This window comes from Brienomyrus brachyistius, chromosome 15, assembly GCF_023856365.1.
Source record: "Brienomyrus brachyistius isolate T26 chromosome 15, BBRACH_0.4, whole genome shotgun sequence".
NCBI classification, from domain to species: Eukaryota; Metazoa; Chordata; class Actinopteri; order Osteoglossiformes; family Mormyridae; genus Brienomyrus; species Brienomyrus brachyistius.
In genome coordinates, this window is record NC_064547.1 from 14,336,129 (window position 1) to 14,358,207 (window position 22,079).

The following is a 22,079-nucleotide window of genomic DNA, read 5'->3' on the forward strand; positions in this document are numbered from 1 at the left end:
TTCCTCTCTTCCCTTGTCACCTACCTTTCTTTTTAATTTTTTTTGTCTTTCCTTTCCCTCGTTTTTGTATTTTTTTGTTTTAATAATGTTAGAATGCAGCCTGTCACAACACCATGTATATAAAGCGTCTTGGGGCGAGTCTACTGTGAAAGACGCTATATAAAAATAAATTGAATTCAATTGAATTGAACAGGAACCAAATAATGTACTGCAAGTTATTGTTGGCAATTATATGTAATATTGCTGTGCCATTCAAAAACGATCATATGCTGAGAGACTGACTTACTGACACCTTTCAGTACCGGCATGTATAAAACAGTATACATACTTTTCAGATGGATATATTTTACCATATAACTTTCAGGTTTAAAACATCAGATGGTCTGACAGCTCAAATCACATGCATAAACATCCATATCCACCCATCCATTCATCTTCAAAACATTTTAAAATAGATAAAATATATAATTATATATAAAATATAAAAAGCTCGTCAAAGAATCTTTAACGATACAAAACATGCCACCACGCAGTAAGGCCTAATTTGATCTTTTGTGCCCAATTTGTGCCATAATTTCATTTGGAACTACTTGAATTCAGCCCTAGATGCCGTCCGTGGCATTGAGTATTCGAGAACACCTACAGATGGGTGACATTTAAGTAAAAAAATAGGCCTAAGTGACGTGCGAGTAAGATGTGTAGGTGCTGGTTAATATGTTAATTAATCGATGTTCTAGCTTTCGATTCAAGATAATGTCTCTTTAAGACTTGAAATGAAATGTGATTCTCATTGGAGAAGCGCCTTGCCCTGCAGTAACCCTGCCATAACCGAGCATCAGTTCTAACGGCGCATCAATTTCAGCGTTCAACATACCCGCCGTGCACGAAATGTCAGGCATCGAAATGTAAATTGCATCCGTGTCATGCATAAATGTCTGTTATTTTCCAAAAATGGTTATCGAAAATACATATTTTTTTCCAGTGATGACTAAACCTAGATCTAACAGCCCTTATATTGCAATATAATGCCGAATAAATCGGTTGAGCGATAATTTTCTTCTTAATGAGAGACACAAGGTAAGGATGATTTCATTCATTTCTATGTTTAACTCGTCTGGAAATAGAAATCAATTTTGCGTATTTATGCAATGCGGCGTGAGCCGGCCTGCCAGTGCAGCCCACCGTTACATTCATCAGCACGGTTCCTGCACATATATGTGATGTAACCGTGCCATCGTTTTGACCTGACAGATTACTTTTCATCTCAGGTCTCAAGTCGAGTGATTAGAAATCCCGATGTTGTGGAGGTCGCAGTATCGGAAGTTGCTTTTGTTCATGTCCAGATTGAGTGATACGCCGTAAGGATTTGCCGAGTTACTTTCATTATCGCTGTTAAAACGCCGCCTCCGATGCGGTCCCATTTGCCGAAGACCAATGGCACCTCTGAATACCTATTAATTTCTTAGCAGTATGTATAGAAAAATATCTGTCCTTCTGAACCGCTGCTAATTATTTGTATTTAAAGTGTGTGCATACATTTCTGAAATATAATCGTACTTATTATAAAATGGCTATCCACTCTCTTCCAAATCTGTGGGCATATTTACATTCTTCAAAGTTCATCATTATACTAAAACTATGCTTCGGTCGGGCTATGCCATAATTTTAATCTTTTTCTTTTATGACCTAATTGTTATACTATGGTACAAATGCTACTTAGTGGGTTTCCCATGAATCATAATCAATGACCTTGCTTCAATTTGTGGTTGGGGCGTTTGTGTCTCTGCCAGCAGAAAATCCAATACCGTCTAAGAGCCGTGCAATTACTCATAGACGTCGTGCTTTTAATTAGAGCATGTAGCCACCGAAACGAACTTACAGCTTTTCATGCTTTGACCATCAGTGCTGATATTTCGCTTATGTAACCATTCGGTCAGCGCTTGCAGTTCAGTATTGATATAGATTCACATGCTTAAGCTGTAAACACTCGCTAGCTCTCAATGTCTCTGTATATGTTTGTTATCATGGAATTTAACAATTTCAAACCAAGCTATCATCTTGTACTGATAAAAACCTTAGCCCGTTGTTTACAGCTACACATCCTGCACAGTTTTGTTTTTACTATTGCGGACATGTGAGCAGATGCCCTTTAACATTTGTAGTCAGATAACCGTAAACATTAAACTCAATGAAATTTGTTTAACAATTTAGGGGTTGTTCTTACGGGATCATTGACATACATCAACTGAAGACCAAATTTCCAAAACTCACTACGCCCATGGTATACTTTTTTGTTGGATTACACAAGGACTGAGAGTTTTGGTTCCCGATACCGTAACATATCTAGTACATAGGAAGCCTAACATTGGTAGTCTCATCTCAAAAGCAACAAGAAATGGACATTTGCTTTTCTGTTGTCTTGTTTTTGCAAATGGTAATTTGTAATGTGAAAGTTACGTTTAGGTCTAGAGGTTCAGTTGGTAGCACTGTGGGGTTACACATCTAGGTTCATCTTCTGCTCCTAGTTTCTGGTGCAACTTATGTCTGGGTTTCCTCAGCTGTCCATGAATATGTTATTTGTATTGGTGTCTAATTGTCTTCAGTGCGTGTCTCGCTCAGGGTGTCCCCTGCTTTCAATGAGAACCTGTACTGGATGAGGTCTGAGGGAAAATAGAGGGATGTTTTGCATCAGTAATGAAATGCAGAAAAAAGTAGCAGAGGGCTTGTCTCATGTACATGATCATGTTTTCCATTAATATGACTTCAGCATTAACTTGAACAATGATACAGCAATTCTTTGGCAAATTCACATATAAGGTCTGCACTGTATTCGCTTACATTTCTACTTCAAATGGAAAAAGACTAAAGTCTAGTTTCCAAAATATATGTAAAATAATGGTCCTAAAATGTAAACTTCTGTGGGACATTTATCGAGGGCAAATGGTTTGTTTTCAACATTGGCTGGGACTAAATCAGCTTCAACTGGCCTGCCCCCCTAAAACACACATACTGGTGCTGGTCATATAATTAGAATATCTTCAAAAAGTTGATTTATTTCACTAATTCCATTCAAGAAGTGAAACTTGTATAATGGTCGTCTGTGTGCAGTGGTTCTTGAAGCACTGACTCCAGCTGCAGTCCACTCTGTGAATCTCCCCCACATTTTTGAAAGGCTTTTGTTTCACAGTTCTCTCCAGGGTGCAGTCATCCCTATTGCTTGTACACTTTTTTCTGCCACATCTTTTCCTTCCCTTCGCCTCTCTATTAATGTGCTTGGACACAGAGCTCTGTGAACAGCCAGCCTCTTTTGCAATGACCTTTTGTGTCTTGCCCTCCTTGTGCAAGGTGTCAATGGTCGTCTTTTGGACAATTGTCAAACCAGCAGTCTTCCCCATGATTGTGTAACCGACAGAACTAGACTGAGAGGCCATTTAAAGGCCTTTGCAGGTGTTTTGAGTTAATTAGCTGATTAGAGTGTGGCACCAGGTGTCTTCAATACTGAACCTTTTCACAATATTCTAATTTTCTGAGATATTGACTTGAGGTTTTCAATAGTTGTCAGTTATAATCATCAAAATTAAAAGAAATAAACACTTGAAATATATTTGTGTGGAATGAATGTATACATTATACAAGTTTCACTTGTATAACGGAATTAGTGAAATAAATAAACTTTTTGAAGATATTCTAATTATATGACCAGCACCTGTAGTACTTCCATAATATTGGTAGGGACATTTTCCTACTGTCCGTACCCAAATTTGCGGCCTTAACATTTATAGATGTCATTTATAGCACAGTGCAATCACTTGTGCATTTTGCTTTTTTGTAAAAGACTGGAAGATAAGTTTGCAACTAGCATACCATTGATAAGTCTTCCTGTTTCTTTATGGTAAAAAGTTCCTTCTTTATTGCTGACGTTGTGGTAACTTAGTGAAATATCATGCTGTGATCATGTCATGAGATCTTTCAGAGATATCAATAAGAATAATTCACCTAATATATGGTATGTGGTATTAAACATGTGATCCTACCATCCTTGGTTGCCTGATAACAGAAGCTGGGTTAAGATGAGGCTTGGAAAGTATCTAATGTTTCATACTGTCACATCATCTGAACATTATACTGGTATCTGGTATTTTTATGGTATGTTCAAAATATGCTGTTTTGCAATACAAGTTTAGGATTTTGAAATCTTGGTGATAAAATTCACCAAGTAGAGATCTTCAATACGTTTTGCTAAAACATTTTTATTCTGTCATAGGAAACAAAACGTTGCAAGCTTTGCAGTTTGAATGATTGTTCCTTTTTGAGGATTATCTAGTACATGTTTAGAAATCTGTGTAAAGTTTGCCTTGCTTTTGCATGAGCTCTGCATGCACTCTCTGAGCCACTAATGGTCAGTTTTGTCCTTGGGTGTTGGACTCACACTCTTAGAAAAAGGGAAACAAAAGGGTCAATCCAGTCACAGTATAAAGAGGAAGGCAGCTCTGATCTGCACGCTCAGTGACATTTGTATTCTGCTCTGTGTAAATATTTTGGATTCCTTAGAGATGACATTTATCAAAAGCAAATGATGTGTCTGCAGTGCCTTGTGTCTGTTGGCTAAACTCGTGGCAATACTGCCAACTTATTTCACAGACTTTATTGGTATGTCATAAATATATATATTTTTGGGTAATTTTTCAACTACTTTTTTGCTTTATAAACACACTATATTGACAAAAGTATTGGGACACCTGGCCTGATATGCATACCAAGACAGTTTGGGGAATACTATGCTTCCAACTTTGTGAGAACAGTTTGGGGAAGGAAGGTCCTTTTTAGTTCCAGCCTGACTGTCGCCCAGTGCACAAAGAAAGGCCCATGAAGGCGTGATTAGGTGAATTTGAGGTGGAAGAGCTTGACTGGCCCGCACAGAGCACCTTTGGGATGAACTAGATCGGAGATTGTGAGCCAGGTCTTCATGTCCAACATCAGTGCCTGACCTCACAAATGCTCTTCTGGATGAATGGGCAAAAATTCCCACAGACACACTCCAAAATCCTATGGAAAGCCTTCCCAGAAGGGTCAGAAAGTAATAATCAGAAGGCCATAGGTTCAAATCCCATGTTCAATCGAGTGGTTTTATCGATGAGCTCTTGAACATTACCTTTAACATCCGGCTGCTCCAGGGACCATCTGACCCTGCTTTCTGAGTTGTATGCTCCTTCGGATAAAAATGTCTATTAAATCAATGTACGTGTAGAGTGCAGACCTCTTAAAATGCACGCAACAACAGCCTTTACTGCTTCACGGCCTTTAATGTAAAATGCAATCCTCCTGGGCCACCAACCACTGAGCCATTATTATAAGGCATGCGTCATGAACCGCGGGTAAGGATGGGGAGGCTGGCAGGCAGGAGGCAGGGAAGGATGAGGCAGGCAGGCGGAAAACAGGGGAAACCGGGGATTTATTCAAGGGGAGACGGCTACGGGTATAACAAGACATCACAACGTTACACACCGTCAATGACGGACATCAGACAGGGGAAGATGTGGACTGATATAGGCAAGCCAGGGCAAAATAACAGGATACAACTGGGCGTGATCGGGGAAGCACACGTGGATAATCAGGGGGCGTGGCACACACGAGGATAATCAGGGGGCGTGGCACACACGAGGATAATCAGGGGGCGTGGCACACACGTGGATAATCAGGGGGCGTGGCACACACGAGGATAATCAGGGGGCGTGGCACACACATGGATAATCAGGGGGCGTGGCACACACAAGGATAATCGGGGGCGTGGCACACACGTGGATAATCAGGGGGTGTGGCACACACGAGGATAATCAGGGGGCGTGGCACACACGTGGATAATCAGGGGGCGTGGCACACACGTGGATAATCAGGGGGCGTGACACACACGAGGATAATCAGGGGGCGTGACACACACGAGGATAATCAGGGGGCGTGGCACACACGTGGATAATCAGGGGGCGTGGCACACACGTGGATAATCAGGGGGCGTGGCACACACGAGGATAATCAGGGGGCGTGGCACACACGTGGATAATCAGGGGGCGTGGCACATACGTGGATAATCAGGGGGCGTGGCACACACGTGGATAATCAGGGGGCGTGGCACACACGAGGATAATCAGGGGGCGTGGCACACACGTGGATAATCAGGGGGCGTGGCACACACGTGGATAATCAGGGGGCGTGACACACACGAGGATAATCAGGGGGCGTGGCACACACGTGGATAATCAGGGGGCGTGGCACACACGAGGATAATCAGGGGGCGTGGCACACACGTGGATAATCAGGGGGCGTGGCACACACGAGGATAATCAGGGGGCGTGGCACACACGAGGATCTGACGAGCCGGGCATGACAGCATGGGTGGGTAATCATATGCAGAAAGGGGCACTAGGTATGTGGGTTTTTGCTGCAGCTCCCGAGTTAGATTACTAATTAGAAGACTGATTGGCTGAAGAGTCCTCACACGTGAGCTAAAGTTTATCCCAAAAACCTGCCTACACACTGGCCCTTTGCGGATAAGACTGCCCACACCTAATATGTCATGTTTACATCAGTAACTGTGTGTTAATTATAAAGAGGATGTGGCTGCAGATCACCATAACTAGATAAGTCCACACTACAATGGATGATTGAAAACATTTTTGTGATAGATACAGGGCTATCATTTGAACAGTAATAGAGTGTATTATACTGTTGCATGTGAATCATCCATTAACATATTTTTGTAGCATTCTGAAATCAGTGTAGCTGTAAAATTTGACTTGAGATAGACATCCAGGATGCACAAAATCAAAACTGTGTATGACCTCCCACAGTAAAGGTTGTATTTAAAATATTGTAGAGGAATCATCCAGATAAGTGTAGAAAGTTTTAGGATAAACATTAAACTTTTTCAGAGAAACTTGATTCTTAAACCCCCGTAATAGATTGTGGTGAAATCTGAAATCCATGCCTTTATGCGTAATTTTCATACCTCTGTGTTTAGGTAAAACCTTTGAGCATCTGAAAAGCCTTTATATCGGGTGATGTAGCTACTGTAGTAATGATTTTTAAAAATAATATTTTGACGTTATTGCATTGAAAATTGAAAATGCACTGAAAAGCACTTAATTTGCAGTGTGGTGCTTTATGCAGATATGTTTTGGTTAGCCACGCCAATGGTTCACCCTTGTTTAACATGTCCATCATTTCTGCATCTGTCTCTCCTTCTCTGTCCAAGCGTGCTCGGGCTGCAATGGATCCCTTCAGCCAGCTCATCCTCGCCATATCCACGACCAGCTTCTTCACCTTCCAGTGGCTCTTTCACAGTGTCAGCCCCCGGATGTCCCCTCGCGTCACTGCTGGCTTCCTCAGGCTCACACCTAAACAAAAGATTGAGTGGAACTCCAGGTAAGACCTTCTGCATGGTTCTAGAGTAACAGACCCACAGCACAATCAGCCATATCAAGTAAGTGCTGTGTTGGTGTTTATTGGTGGTTTACTGGTAGAATTTTTGCCTGTCGTGCAGGAGGCCTGCGTTTCAACTCCCACCTAATTCCTCCTCCTGGGTGAATTGGTGTCTCTAACCGTCCCATAGTGTGTATGGAATAATTTCTATATTGCTCAATAAAGTTGGTTTCTCCCTGTGCACTGTAGCTTTAAGAGTGACAGGCCGAAACCGGAAACGGACTAATTTTATGTATCTTCCTGCATGTATGAGGAAAAGCAACAACAGTCTTATTTGGTTTTCATGGGTTAGCAAGAGTAACATTTCATTTAATTCCCTGGCATGTGGATCACAGCATTTTTACATTGTCTGGACTGCTATTTACTTTATTATTTCAAAGCAGTGCATGTAGCACCAAGATGTCATGGGAAGTTGGTGATCAGTAACAGGAAATTAGCAAATTTCAATTCAATTTAAAGTCAAAGTGTGATGGGAATATATGCAGTGAATGTTCATAGCGAGCTAAAACATAAAACATTACATTTTGACACTCAGAGCAAGCATGAGCAACAGCATTTCTTGGTTATATAATGAGATAAAATTTGTTCAGCAAAGTAGTGTGTTGGCTAAAGTTCAAGAGCATCTTATCAACAATAAAAAACATGAGAAGCCCAATTCTGTGAACTTAATGCTGATATAAACAAATCAGTGGCCAGCAATGTTGCTGCAGACCTCGCAGCATTAGGGGCTGATATCACTCCTCCACTGTGTGGGAGGGGGTCTCAGAGTTTTCATGCCCCAGCAATGTTGTGCAGATTACCTCTGCTTAAGGCTTAGTTATACTTAAGCATCGACATATTAACCTCTGGCGCCCCCTCTCGGCACACTCCCAATCTCGCTCCCCCCACCGCCCCCTGAAGGTTGCTGAGGTGTTGGTGGTGCTGGCGATGAAGCTCACATTTTTGGTGTCTTTCTCGCATGTGTTTCAATAGTTAATAGAGGATAAAAATTCTCTTTTGTTTTTCTTTTTCGTTTTATAGAAACAGTCCCTCACCTTTTCTTATACTTTCATTCAAACCAAACCAGTCTACGCATGCAGAAATGTGAGCTATAAGCATTCAGGGCACCAACGTCAAGATAGAATTTCAAAATTAAAAAAAGAAGTGGACCTAGTTGCGGGGAGTGGAGGGTCCTGCCGATTACATGTGCCAAGCGGGTTCTGTGTGTGTGGGGGGGGTGATGTGACAAGCGGGTTCTGTGTGTGTGGGGGGGTGATGTGCCAAGCGGGTTCTGTGTGTGTGGGGGGGGGTGATGTGCCGAGCGGGTTCTGTGTGTGTGGGGGGGTGATGTGCCGAGCGGGTTCTGTGTGTGTGGGGGGGGTGATGTGCCGAGCGGGTTCTGTGTGTGTGGGGGGGTGATGTGCCGAGCGGGTTCTGTGTGTGTGGGGGGGTGGTGTGCCTAGCGGGTTCTGTGTGTGTGGGGGGGTGGTGTGCCTAGCGGGTTCTGTGTGTGTGGGGGGGGTGGTGTGCCTAGCGGGTTCTGTGTGTGTGGGGGGGTGATGTGCCGAGCGGGTTCTGTGTGTGTGGGGGGGTGATGTGCCGAGCGGGTTCTGTGTGTGTGGGGGGGGTGATGTGCCGAGCAGGTTCTTTGTGTATGGGGGGGGTGATGTGGCGAGCGGGTTCTGTGTGTGTGGGGGGGGGTGATGTGCCGAGCAGGTTCTGTGTGTGTGGGGGGGTGATGTGGCGAGCGGGTTGTGTGTGTGGGGGGGGGGTGATGTGCCGAGCGGGTTCTGTGTGTGTGGGGGGGTGATGTGACGAGCGGGTTGTGTGTGTGGGGGGGGGTGATGTGCCGAGCGGGTTCTGTGTGTGTGGGGGGGTGATGTGACGAGCGGGTTGTGTGTGTGGGGGGGGTGATGTGCCGAGCAGGTTCTGTGTGTGTGGGGGGGTGATGTGGCGAGCGGGTTGTGTGTGTGGGGGGGGGTGATGTGGCGAGCGGGTTCTGTGTGTGGGGGGGGTGATGTGCCGAGCGGGTTCTGTGTGTGTGTGTGGGGGGGGGGTGATGTGCCGAGCGGGTTCTGTGTGTGTGGGGGGGGTGATGTGCCGAGCGGGTTCTGTGTGTGTGTGGGGGTGATGTGCCGAGTGGGTTCTATGTGTGTGGGGGGGTGATGCTCATTATTGAACATCCCGGACTGTCATGTTATCCATGTTATCCATGTTATCCCTTCCGTAAACACTGATGTTTACTAGTCATGCCAAAGAAAGCACAATGCTGGTGATCAGTATCAGTAAAGCGGCCAATCCATCAAGCGGCTACCCAGTGCTCCTTTCCTGCTGTTTCTCCTGTTAGCTCTCCTGCGGTTTTAAAATAAGTAGCAGCCATTTAGTGGGCGTTCGGGGAGCGGACGCCGGCCAGGCTGCAGTGGGAAATGAACCATTAACCACCGGCGTGGATTAATCTAGTATATTAGCCTGCTGGTCTTTTTTTCACCAAGTTCTAACTAACATACACTATTTTGCGTATTTTCTGCACGTCAGCGCCATCTAGGGTTGAGCATGTTTTTTGATTTTGCAACTACAGCAGCTACCAATGTGCATCCATGCGTATCTGTCCGATCGTGTGCATTGTCTGTTTTTTTGTAGGACTGTCTCTACATTCCATGCCCTTGTGGTGGGACTCTTCTGCCTCTATATCCTGCTCTTTGACGACGCCGTCAACCAGGATCCAGTCTGGTAAGGCGTATAAGTAATGATTCTTAGATATAATTCATCTACAATTTCTGTTTGGTGTCCACTAGGGGTGTAACACTATTCGGCATATTGTGAGTTAAATTTGGTATTCCAAAAGTTTCCTTCCAAATATTAATTCAATATTGCCTGTACAGGAACTGTATGTACTTGGTACACTGTTCATTTTAAATAATATAGACAAAACATCTACAAGTTATCAAAATTAAGAAGCATTTTTAATTTTAATGTCTTTCTTTCCTTGATTTCATACAGTAGAAATGTAAACTAAGCCTAATTTTATGCTGCCATTTTTCTGAATGGAGATTTGTTATATGGAAAAATAAAGAGTTTGTTGTTTAATTTAAGAATTATGTGCTATTTTCTTCTTAAATAAAATACCTAAACTGTACCATTACTGCAGTCCATAAACTGTGCTGTTACACCTCTAGTTGCCACCCTGTCCAAAAATGATACCTGCTGCATTACCACATTAGAACATCTCATGTTTTGTGATGGCAGGGGAGATCCTACACTGGTGAAAATTAACGTGGCGATTACAGCAGGCTACCTCGTTTCTGGTAAGGAATCCCCGTTTGGCTCTCTTTATTCTCTTGGCTGTCGGTAAGAGGTGTGCATTTGCAACCATCTTGTCCATTATTGTAAGATGTGTGGCCTTGCAGAAATAGTTAGCAGAGAGAGGTTGTATTTACTAATGTGTTAAATATATCTTAAATATACCTTAAATGTTGAATATACCTTAAAATAACCTGGCAAGTGTAACATATTTATTATCTTCCTTTTGATTTGTTTGTCTTGCAGATCTTCTGCTCATATTTTACTACTGGAAGGCTATAGGAGACAAGCTCTTTGTAATCCATCATTTGGCGGCATTGTACGCTTACTACTATGTACTGGTGAGTTCCCTATTGTCCGAGAGCAGAACATGCAGGCAAGATGGGAAAAAAAGCGACCAAGGGTGAACAGCTGTCCGATGTTGTGTTAAGAAGGAGGACTTTCTGAATTAGGCTTTCAGTCAGGTTAGTCTGCTTTCTGCTTATCTGCAATCTCAATCACACGATTATTGGGATCTGCTGGAACATGACTGAGGTCAGAATCAATAGTGTGATGGGTTGTGACTATGAGTCATCGGAAATAACAGGCTGAATTGTGTATGGTGTTGATGGACTATTTTAGAGATGTTCGTGGAAGTCAGCTTAGTATCACTTGGAGTTCTGACCTTGTCTCTAAATTTTAACAAGTCCTTCCCCGTTAAATGCAGATAAAATGAGGAAACTTGGATTTAACTTGGGAGGGCAGTTTTGGAGGATTTGCATGCCAAAGCAACTTTCAGGAGAATTATTGTCACATCTTTGAGGACAGTGTTTCAGGGGGGAGGCAGCTTTGACAATCAGGATGTTTTAGTTGAAAATACTCACTAAATAAATAAATAATTCAAGGGACTCTGTATCTGACACATTGCCATGCAGCTATATTTAAAATATGGCTGAATTTTATTGACGTGAACAGACTGTACACTCAGTTTACTAACCTAAGTTTTGCTCGAGCAACAGGTCTAAAGTGTTGAATGTAGTACTGCAGCAGGTCAGGGCTGGAAGTGACACCAGCATGATGGCACAGTGGGATTAGGGTTAGGGTTAGAGTTAGGGTTAGGGATGGGGTTAGAGTTAGGGTTAGGGATGGGGTTAGCGTTAGGGTTAGAGTTAGGGATAAGGTTAGAGTTAGGGTTAGGGATGGGGTTAGGGTTAGAGTTAGGGTTACAGTTAGGGATAGGGTTTGAGTTAGGGTTAGGGTTAGAGTTAGGGTTACGGTTAGGGTTAGAGTTAGGGTTATGGTTAGAGTTAGGGTTAGGTATGTCAGTTTTAAGAGGCCAGCATTTCAGTCCTGGAATTAATAATGGGAATTCATTGATAGTAGTCAACTAAATCAGTAATCATTTTTAAGTGAATTGTGAAAAATTAACAAATAACCGCTACTGCATTTTTATTTTTTTTTTAATGGGAATCACATGAAGGACCCCGCTGTTCACTCTTGGTGTCGCGTGTCAGTACCTGTGCGGGTCACCAGGTGGCGATGATGATGATGTTGATGATGATGGTGATGTTTTTGCATGGAGCGCTCAGCTGTGGGAGCGGCAGGAGTCTGCCCCGGTTCTGTCCCATTGCCCCTTTGTGCTGAGCTGTGCTGACTCTGCCCCCCACCCCCCGCCACGCCACGCCACGCTGCCTGCATGCCCCCGCTGCCTTCCGTGCATGCATGCCACCCCTCCACGCCCCAGAGCTTATCTCAACTAGCATAGGTCAATGTTGTAAGGCAGGACATCCAAAGACAGTGTTTCTTGATACCAAGAACACAAATATCGTAAATCGCCTCCCAAGAACAAACTTGAGATGCAATGAATCATGGGATTCGGTGTATCCTTGATATTTGGGGCGGGGCAAACACAACATCTGGGGATTTTTACCATGCTCTGTACTTCTGTTTTTAGTATTGGAACTGTGGCCTGTACTACGAAGCGGGGTTACAGGTTTATCAGGGTATCTTGTCAGATTTAAGGTGCCACAGTTTAAATGGACTTCATATTCGTTCACTTACATTATGCCCAGACTACCTTAAATCCGACAAGTTACTCCGATAAGCCAGTAACCCTGCTTTGTAGTACATGCCACTGGTCTTTTGCATGGAAGATGATGTAAAATGGGTACGCGAGAACACAAGTACGCTCAAGTATATATATTGAGAAACACCCACACACTCAAACTTACATTATGGAAAATTTTAAGGTATATCGGTCCAACTGAACCATGTGTGTTTGGACATAGTAGGACATGATGGAAGCTTCACACATGCGCGCAAACACACACACACACACACACAGGAATCAAACCCACACTTCACAACACACCAGATGACCCACTATGACCACATTAAAGAAGTTAAAGTGCTTAGTGAAAGTTAGGAGAATCCTTAGACTCTGAGGAACACAGTGTGAATGTCCAAATGCATCCTTTGATTTGCCGTGGTAGAGCCCTAATGCATGCTAAGTGTGCTCTTTGGTTTGGTGTCACACTCGTTTTGCTATCAGTTGTATCTGCACCTGTTTTTCCAATGACCTCCTTCTCTCCGCTCTGCTGTCACCTAACACGTCTCACCAAAAAAGCCAGTGTACCCATATCTCTTTGTCAGCAAACTCCGACATGCAAAAACTGCCGAAACAAAAACAATGAATCTGCCAAAGGCCAGATTCAGCTGATCCCTGGAGTCTTTTCCTGTCTTGTCTGCAGTTAGTGCTGTTGCATTACACTAAGCAGATTGCCTAGTGACAGTATGGACTTACCAGTATTTAGAGGTACCAGCATGCATTGCTGAGTTCATGTCCTCTGGTTTTAATTTGAGCCAGGTGGATATTGTCTGTCTTGAGTAAGTACACATTGTTCACTTTTGGTTTCAATCTGTCAGGTAAGTGCATTTTCTGTATAGGTTCAGCCACTTTGAACATCACCATCACAGCAGTATATGTGCTCATTTGCTTTGGCTTGCAGCTGAAATAGGACCTAAAAGCTTCTCTTTCATAATATCACCTAATCAATGCGTTTCACATCTAAAATTTAGAGTGCCTTGTTATGGGTTTTTTTATGAATTATGTATGATGAGGGAAGGATGAATAAATTATTTGCGAATTTGAGAGTGATGTTCAAGGTGGGAACAAACCAAGAAGGTGGAGCCGTTCAATCCGGGCAGCGATGGCTTTCTTCTGCATGGCTAATGAGTGTATTTTTACCAGCTTTTGGGTGCTGTTAATTGTATGCGTTTGCATTCTTATGTGCTGAAGGTGGTAGTTTTTTTACGTGAAGATAATTTAAGCCATTCGATGCTGTTGGTACTTTGTGTGTTCAGTGTGATATTTCAGCAGACATTGCTATTTGGTATATATTGTGTGTAAAAATGGAAAATCCACATAACATACAGTGCTTGCTAGCCTTAGACATAATGATTTGGCCTAATTCAGTCCTTAATTGAATTAAACAGCTATTAGAAGTAGAAATTACACAGACTGCTGCCCACTTATATTTTATGATGCCATTTTATGCAATGTCTCCTGTAATATTTCTAAAATACACAGCTAATTATGTATTATTATTAAAAGGCAGTACTTGTTCTAAAATGTCAATGCAAATGTTCCTTAATCATGAATAAATGTTGAGATAAAAACCTAGCTGTTAACTTAATGTCTCTTAATGCTTTTATTGGAGCAGGGGCATCAATTTCAATATTTATGCTTTGGATGTTAAAAGCAAATCTATTAATTTCTGTAAATTGCTGATTTTTTTCAGTTCCGTTTCATGTGTGTGAAACAAGAAAGTGATTTGACTTTTACAATTAATACATTATTATTATCTACATTAATAGTAAGATTACAAATAATAATGAAATCAAAATGATAAAACTTATCATTGACATATATATTTATATATATATAAATTTAAACAGCCAAAGCCATGCACATTTTTAAAATTTTTACCTTTGTGTTTTTTTTTTTTTTATATTGATGCTTAGTCTAGTGTTATACCACGTCAAGAATGAGAATAAGTGGATTTGTAAGTAAATAAGGAGATATTTATTATCCTGGCCGTGGGGTTACTGCGCCAGGATTTAGTAGCAGGCAATTTGTTGTTCTGCTGTCCAAATTGTGATACATATAAAGCTCCCCTCCTTCATTTTATATCTTACTTAGGCGGGCAATAAATTGATTTAGAGTTTAGGAGAAGATAAAAAATATGTAATGAAAGTGGTTATACAGTTATTCATAGACTTGTGCCCTGTTGTCTGCCTCCAACAATAACATCGCGGGAATGTCATGGTTTATGTGTTTCCGCAGAGGAACAGCGGAATTGCCGAGTAATTATTAATTAAATATAACAGTTGTGTCCTGTCTCCCTCTTGTGGTAAAATCTTTTTACATCTCTACTGAAACTTTTTACATCTTTCTACTGATAAGGGACAATGCCCTCAGACCTCAGCAATGACGTCAAGGAGCAAGGAACACTGGCACTTGCATCCAAACAGTGTCATGTCTATACATTATAGCTTAAAATCAACAATTAAGGCCTCAAAAAATAAAACAAACAAACAAAAATAAATAACAGCTGAGGAATCCGTAATGCCACAAACCATCCATCCATCCATTTTCCGAACCGCTTATCCTACAGGGTCGCGGGGGGTCCGGAGCCTATCCCGGAAGCAACGGGCACGAGGCAGGGAACAACCCAAGATGGGGGGCCAGCCCATCGCTGCCACAAACCAAACATCTTAAAATTGGAATAACAGCACAGTTGAAAGAGTACTTACTCAAATGGGTTTACAGTCATTCACCTTTGTCTGGGCTGGTAATTATGCTCAGATTAATAAAATCTTTATGACTGCACTGACAGTTGTAAAAATAAGCCATTTCACTGAGATGTCAGATTTAAAAAACAATCAAGTAATCGCTGGGCTAACAATACAGGGTCATAAAAAACAGGGTCATGAAGCGAAAATAAAAGCAGAGGTTAAACTCCTGGTTGGGGCAGCTCCACGTGTCCATAAGCATCGTACTCAAACTGAAATGTCTTCTGTATATATTCATATCCAGGTATATACATTTGTAGGCAGATAATAGTAATTTATTGAAAATTAATTTCCAGTTGAAATTACAGCCAGGATAAGTTTACTGGTTATTTGTTTGTGGTGGAAGAGCTTCTGTGAAGATATCTCCAGTTAGAACAGTCTGCACCAGCCAGTTGTCTGACTGGTCCGTTTGTCATGTTCTGTATGATGCTCCTAACCCTTCATAATGACTACTTTAACTTTGTTTCATGAGGTGATCATTTGTGCCATAGGTTAGATTAAGTGAATAATTTCTCTGTCTGTCCATACATCCATCCATCCATCTTACAATCCCTGGATAGCATATGTGGTGAGGTTAAAGTGAGGAGTAGGTTCTGTGGATTTGAAGAATATTAGTATTTAATGCAGGTGGTAACATAACAAAAAGTCTGGATCCAATGAAGAGAAGCTCTTCTTCTAATAAGCAAATTTGTCATGCTATTTATCCTGAGAGGAGCACTGCCCCTTCATTTAGTGCTGGACTTAGTGGTTTGTAAAAAAGCCAGCAAGTTTTGGAGAACAGGACAGTTGTATAATATCAATATGAATGTTGGATTGGTTAACAGTTATAAGGCATGGCATTTTCCTTGTGTGTTACAAAAATCTACATTTGTTCTGAAGGCTGATTGAATTTCTATAACCTAATATGGTTTATTTCTGTCTTATAAATTTTAATTCACTGCGATTAAGACCATCAGTTGTTCAAGAGCAGAAAAGTATTAAGTGATTACAATTGAATTAAATATTAATTTTACCCCAATATATATGTACATATTAATGAGATTATTATAATATCAGAATAGTACTCTTTAGTCTTGTTAAGGCTCCTCTCCCCTTTAATACACTGTTCAATCAATAATTTTGATATTCAGAGACCAAAAGTGGAATCTCCAAAAAATGTAATTGCAGGCTTTTTTTTTCGATGTTCTTTTTCTAGTTGATTATTTCTCTTTGCCTTGTTCTTCCAGGGTCAAGGAATGTTGCCTTATTTCGCTAACTTCCGTCTGATTGCAGAGTTCTCCACTCCCTGTGTCAATCAGCGGTAGGTAACTGGTTGCCTGTGCTTGAACAATTTTATAGGGGAAGTCATGAATACCTTCAAATCTAATACATAAGTAATAGGCCTAATTATTATGTAGAGTACATGATATAGAAGAATGCACAGAACAGTATAATACAGTAAAGTCTATAGTATAGTTGGGTGCATATATTTATTTATAGTATAACACAAGTATAGTAAAGAAATTAAGCAAGAATGCATCGTCAACATTAACACTAAGAATGATTACTGGGTTCCATTCAGCTTCTGTAACTATTTGTCATATTCAGGGTTGGGGGGGGGGGGTGCAGGAACAATCCAGGATGGGGCACGCTCATATATAGGAGGCAGTTTGGTTACTCCAGTTAACCTCAGTATGCTTTTGGATTAGAGGGCGGGGGAGAAACCCCACAGGGACACAGGGGCATCATGCAAACACCACACATGGAATTCTTGTGGAGACTCACACCTTGGTCCCAGAATTGTGAGGTCACAATGCTAACCACTGCACCATCATGCCACACAAACTTGCTGCCATATTATATTTATATGTACTGTAATGTCTGATTAAGTAACACAAATTCAGTGATTTTTTTTTACATTTATCCAGGTTGTGTTATTGTTGCCACTGTTTTCCAGCTGGTTCTTTGAAGTGTTAGGTTACCGCAAATCCTCCAAGCCCAACATGGCGAACGGGGTGATGATGGCGGTGGTGTTCTTCCTGGTGAGGATCGCCGTCATGCCGGTCTACTACAGCCGCATGTACTCTGTCTACGGCACTGACGCCTTCAACAGGGTCCCCCTGGGTGGCCGCAGCGCCTGGATCTGCTCCAGCATATGCCTGGATGTCATGAACCTCATGTGGATGCACAAGATTGCCCGGGGATGTTACAAAGTGCTGCGCTCCAGCAGACCAGGCAAGAGTGGAACACAGGAAAATGGCAAGACAGAGTAAAGAGGTCAAAGACACATGTACAGTCAAGCACTCGTGAAACAACATTATTCCTTTACATTTTCCCTAAGGCTGTTTATTTTATTTCTGAGCGAGCTAAACACTTTGATCCGCTGACATTGAAAAATAACCGCGTTGTTCGGCTGTGACACGTGGGTTTTGCCTGCGTTGAGTGCTCAACACAAGTTATGGGCTGTACAGTCATCAGAAATGTTACTCGCGCTGGACCCCTTTGTTCCAATCATGTCTGGAATAAGAAACGTACAAGAGCTGATTTTTAGATAAAACGTAAAGTCTGACAGCTGTATGTCATGAAAATGTCATTCTTTTTAGCAGGGGAATGGCGTCCAGATGGCCGCCAGGAAACGTTCTAGGCTATTTTGGGGCGCAAGCAGCACTCCTGCCTTTCTTGAATTATTTATCATTTAAAAAGCAGTTTTCCTCCATTTCCGTTGATTGCTGCACCTAAGCACACAGTGCTAGTAAAGTGAACTGCTGATAGAAATGCAATAATACCAAGATACAGGAAAACGAAAGGAAACCTTGCAGATCCACGGGATCCATTCTCAGTAGCTCACTCTCCATGAGTCACTGTGATTATGTGCCAGAACTCATGTCTGACAATGTCGAAATGTTTTACTCAGAGAGAATGAACCGACATATTTTTTTTTTTACAAGAACGAGGAACAAAGTGCACTTATACTATTTGTCTGTCGCACCGCAGGACAGCTGTTGCGATTCAAATATCATCATTAATAAGATGACTGAATACGGAATTTCTACATGCCAGCTGGGTTTTTTTTTCAGTTCAATATTTTATGTCAATAGAAATGTTCTCAATTTAAAGGTATAAAATACATTTAAGGTCAGTGAATAAAAAGGAGGACATTAAATTTAAGGAAGGAAACAACTGAACCAATCTGATAGACACTGTAGGCTACTGGGGGATATTTCTGTTCAAAAGTGCATGGACTGCAATGTCAGTCACAGAATATTTTCATTATTTTAATAATTGTAATGGAGCATTTGACTGATGCCTAATCCAGTTCTATTGTACCAATATTTGTGTAATTTGAGTTTAAATTATGATTTTTTTTTTCAAATTAAGATTTAAGTAACTTGCATAAATTATTGCAGGTGAATAAGGCTAAATGATTCTTTTGTAATTAATTCTTATGTCACTGAATTAATGGAGCAGAGAAGCTGTGTTTGGTTGTTGTGCATTTCTTGTCTTAATGGACATACATTAGTTTCACGTTTTATTGTCATGTGTTCCCAGGAACACAGTGAAATTCTTAAGCTGTAGTTACAGGGAAGGATATCAGGGAAAGGATGAACATTAGTGCAATAAGATATTCTTACTGATGTGGGGCTCAAACCCACGACCTTGAGATTAAAAGCCACACGTGCTACTTACTGAGGTAGCCTGGCTGTTACCTGAAGTTTTAGTTATATTGGTAGTTCTTGGCCCAAAGAGTGTAATTGGTCTATATAAGATCATTTTAAAGAGTACAGAGAGTATGCATACTTAGTCAGGGGCTAATTGCAGATCTCAGTGTCCTCTAGCACTATTCCAGAAGCCTTTGAGGTGAAAAGAAATAGCATGACGATGTCTACGCTATGAGTATGAAACCAGATTAAATTAAAATGACCACTTTTTTGTCTGAAACTCTTCAGCACACTGGCTTGGTTAAGAAGTTCCTGTCAATTAAACAATGCTTTACATAGGTAAATCATTTCTGATTGCTGTTGAACAATAACCTGCAATGTCCGCCCCCCCCCACTGAAAAGTTGTATTTTGTAAGAGTTATACAATGTAGAACTTATTTATTTTTTGTTATTTCATTTTCTACACATTTCTTATATCATTTGATACTATGGACACTGGACTATCACTGCCATTTACTGTGCTGTGCCGGGACCTCTTTAGACTGAGGCTCTGTTATCTCTTTCTGTTTTTTGCAGAGCTTTGAATTATATACGAATGTTGTTTGGATTCCCCACACTCTAAGGACATGTTTGATATTCCACGTTTTAAAAACGATGAATACAATTTAATTTCAATAAGGTTAATAGTCATAGGTGTATGTATTATGCGTTATACTTAATCACCTCTTGAAAGCACATCCACTGATATGCAGTGCCCAAGCCCAAACTTCAATGTGCTTTAAATATGTATCCACCATTGACGCTGGAGTTAAGAAGCCTGGTGTGTGATGGTCTTACTGTAGAATTGACTGCTGTGATTGATGTACGTGATGCTTAAAAAGAATTGTTCGTCACATAGATTGTCATAAATAAATCAGTGATAACTAGCACCCTACATTAGGGCTTTCTGTTAAGAAAACAGAATATTATACATTCTTAAAAATTATATATATATATATAATATAATATGATTTACAGCTGATATGTTCTATAAATAAGTTTATTTATATGATAAATAACTGGTGTTATGTCTGCTCCTGTTGCAAAATCCTTGCCATGCACTTTGGGTCAACTATGAACTGAAAGATGAGATGCATGCCACTTCTGTCAATGAAGTCTTTCTGATATAAGCACATTGCCATTTGTTATGTTCTAATTAAACCTGTTGAAATTTTAAATGAATGTTGTTTCATTTGCTTTGTCCAGGATGGGTAATTACAGTGTAGAACAGACAATTCGAGACTCACTCAATGAATGTATATGTGCAATTTGTATGTCCTCTTTATCTTTTCTGCTTTAAAGTATGGGTTCAGTTACCTTTATATAGAGATCAAGTGAATGAATCTGTTTTTTATCACACTTGATAATTGCAAGGTTATTGGCTATTTAGTGATTGATATTAAAATCAAAAATTTCATCCAGTATTTCAGGAATCAGTCTACTAATCTGATAATGCAGCGTATGAAGTACCGGAAAATATTTTGCTAAATATATTATGCCTGCAATTGTTTGAATGATGGTCAAACGGTCTCTGTTTACAGTTATTCTGAATATGCAGTGATTAATATATAAACCTGAAGGTGGTTAATTACAGTGTAATTATGTGTTCACATATTTTGTTTATTAAGCTATTATCATTATCATCATTATTATTATTATTATTATTATTATTATTATACTGTATTCTTTGTTTAGTTTTCATATTGAAGTTTTAAATTTGTCATATTTGTCTTAAATTTTGTAATCCATTTACCTGGAAGAGGTAACACATTCATTAAAAGAATAAAATAAATGGTGATCTATTCATGATCGTTTATTCCTGTGTGCCAGTCCTGTCAGTGACAGTCACGGCACTAAACCCAGCTTTCTGATCTGCTCCCCATTCTAGCAGGCAGTAACCTGCTACTTCACACTGCATTCTAGACATGAACGTGTGCACTTTAATCCACAATCCACAGCACAAATAGGTGACTGACACTTCCTATGCCCCGCCCCCTTACAACTTCCACCAATCAAAGGTACCTGATTGATGCGCAATGAACATGCCCACACTCTAACTCGGTGCTTCCCAATCTGGTCCTTGGGGACCCACAGACTCTCCATGTTTTTGCTCCATGTGGACTGTCTGCCAATGTAACCGGTCAGTCCCTGCCTATACTCTGCGTTGTGTTTTGGGGTTTTATCAGGTGGGTGGGGTGCAGGAGGAAGGGATATTACAGACGCCGTTGTCGTTCCTGAATTTTATTGAACCTGTTGGGAACATTAGGGAAAGGGGTAAACTTCGTATACTCTGGCCCTCTCGCTCTCTCTCTTCCCGTGTGTGCAATACACCAAAGGCCGCCGGCGCGCCACAGGAAAAACGCGCACATTATTCAAACTGAACATAAATGCGAAATGATACAGAAAATAATGTTAATCTAATACAAATGAAAACATACCTGTTGAGAACAATAAGGAAAGGGGTAAACTTCGTATGCTCTGGCCCTCTCGCTCTCTCTGCACAAAGTAAAACAATGTATATACTTATGTATAGACATTTTTCTATCCTTTACTTATGATAAATAATAAATCAAATATATGGGGCATAATTATACAATTGATTTATTAACTCGGGGGACCCTACCACTAGATCCTCACCTCTTACCGCGTGTGCAATACACCAAAGGGAAGAGGAAATGAGGTCAGGACCCTTATGAAGGGGAAAAGACAGAGGGATGCAGGACAAGAGCATCATGGGAAGCTTAAGGGATATTTGTACCCATCAGGTTAAACAGAAAAAGGAAAACAGAATCTTGTATAATTATAAATTAAAAG

At 41.0% G+C, this 22,079-nt stretch overlaps 1 protein-coding gene across 1 annotated transcript; it reads left to right on the forward strand.

The window, feature by feature from the left end:
• Nucleotides 1-683: 683 nt before the first annotated feature.
• Nucleotides 684-20,899, forward strand: tlcd4a (TLC domain containing 4a). The gene is made up of 7 exons (XM_048977501.1): nt 684-1,077; nt 7,250-7,419; nt 10,096-10,185; nt 10,702-10,760; nt 11,002-11,096; nt 16,815-16,888; nt 17,525-20,899. The coding sequence occupies exons 2-7, from the start codon at nt 7,265-7,267 to the stop codon at nt 17,838-17,840; spliced, it is 789 nt and encodes a 262-aa protein (XP_048833458.1). The 5' UTR covers nt 684-1,077; nt 7,250-7,264; the 3' UTR covers nt 17,841-20,899.
• The last annotated feature ends 1,180 nt before the right edge of the window (nt 20,900-22,079 follow it).

Coding starts and splice junctions, on each gene's coding strand:
- tlcd4a (XM_048977501.1), top strand. CDS start 7,265: ATGGATCCCTTCAGCCAGCTCATCCTCGCCATATCCACGACCAGCTTC. Junction 11,097..16,814: donor ACGCTTACTACTATGTACTG/GTGAGTTCCCTA, acceptor TTGTTCTTCCAG/GGTCAAGGAATGTTGCCTTA. Junction 16,889..17,524: donor ACTCCCTGTGTCAATCAGCG/GTAGGTAACTGG, acceptor ACTGTTTTCCAG/CTGGTTCTTTGAAGTGTTAG.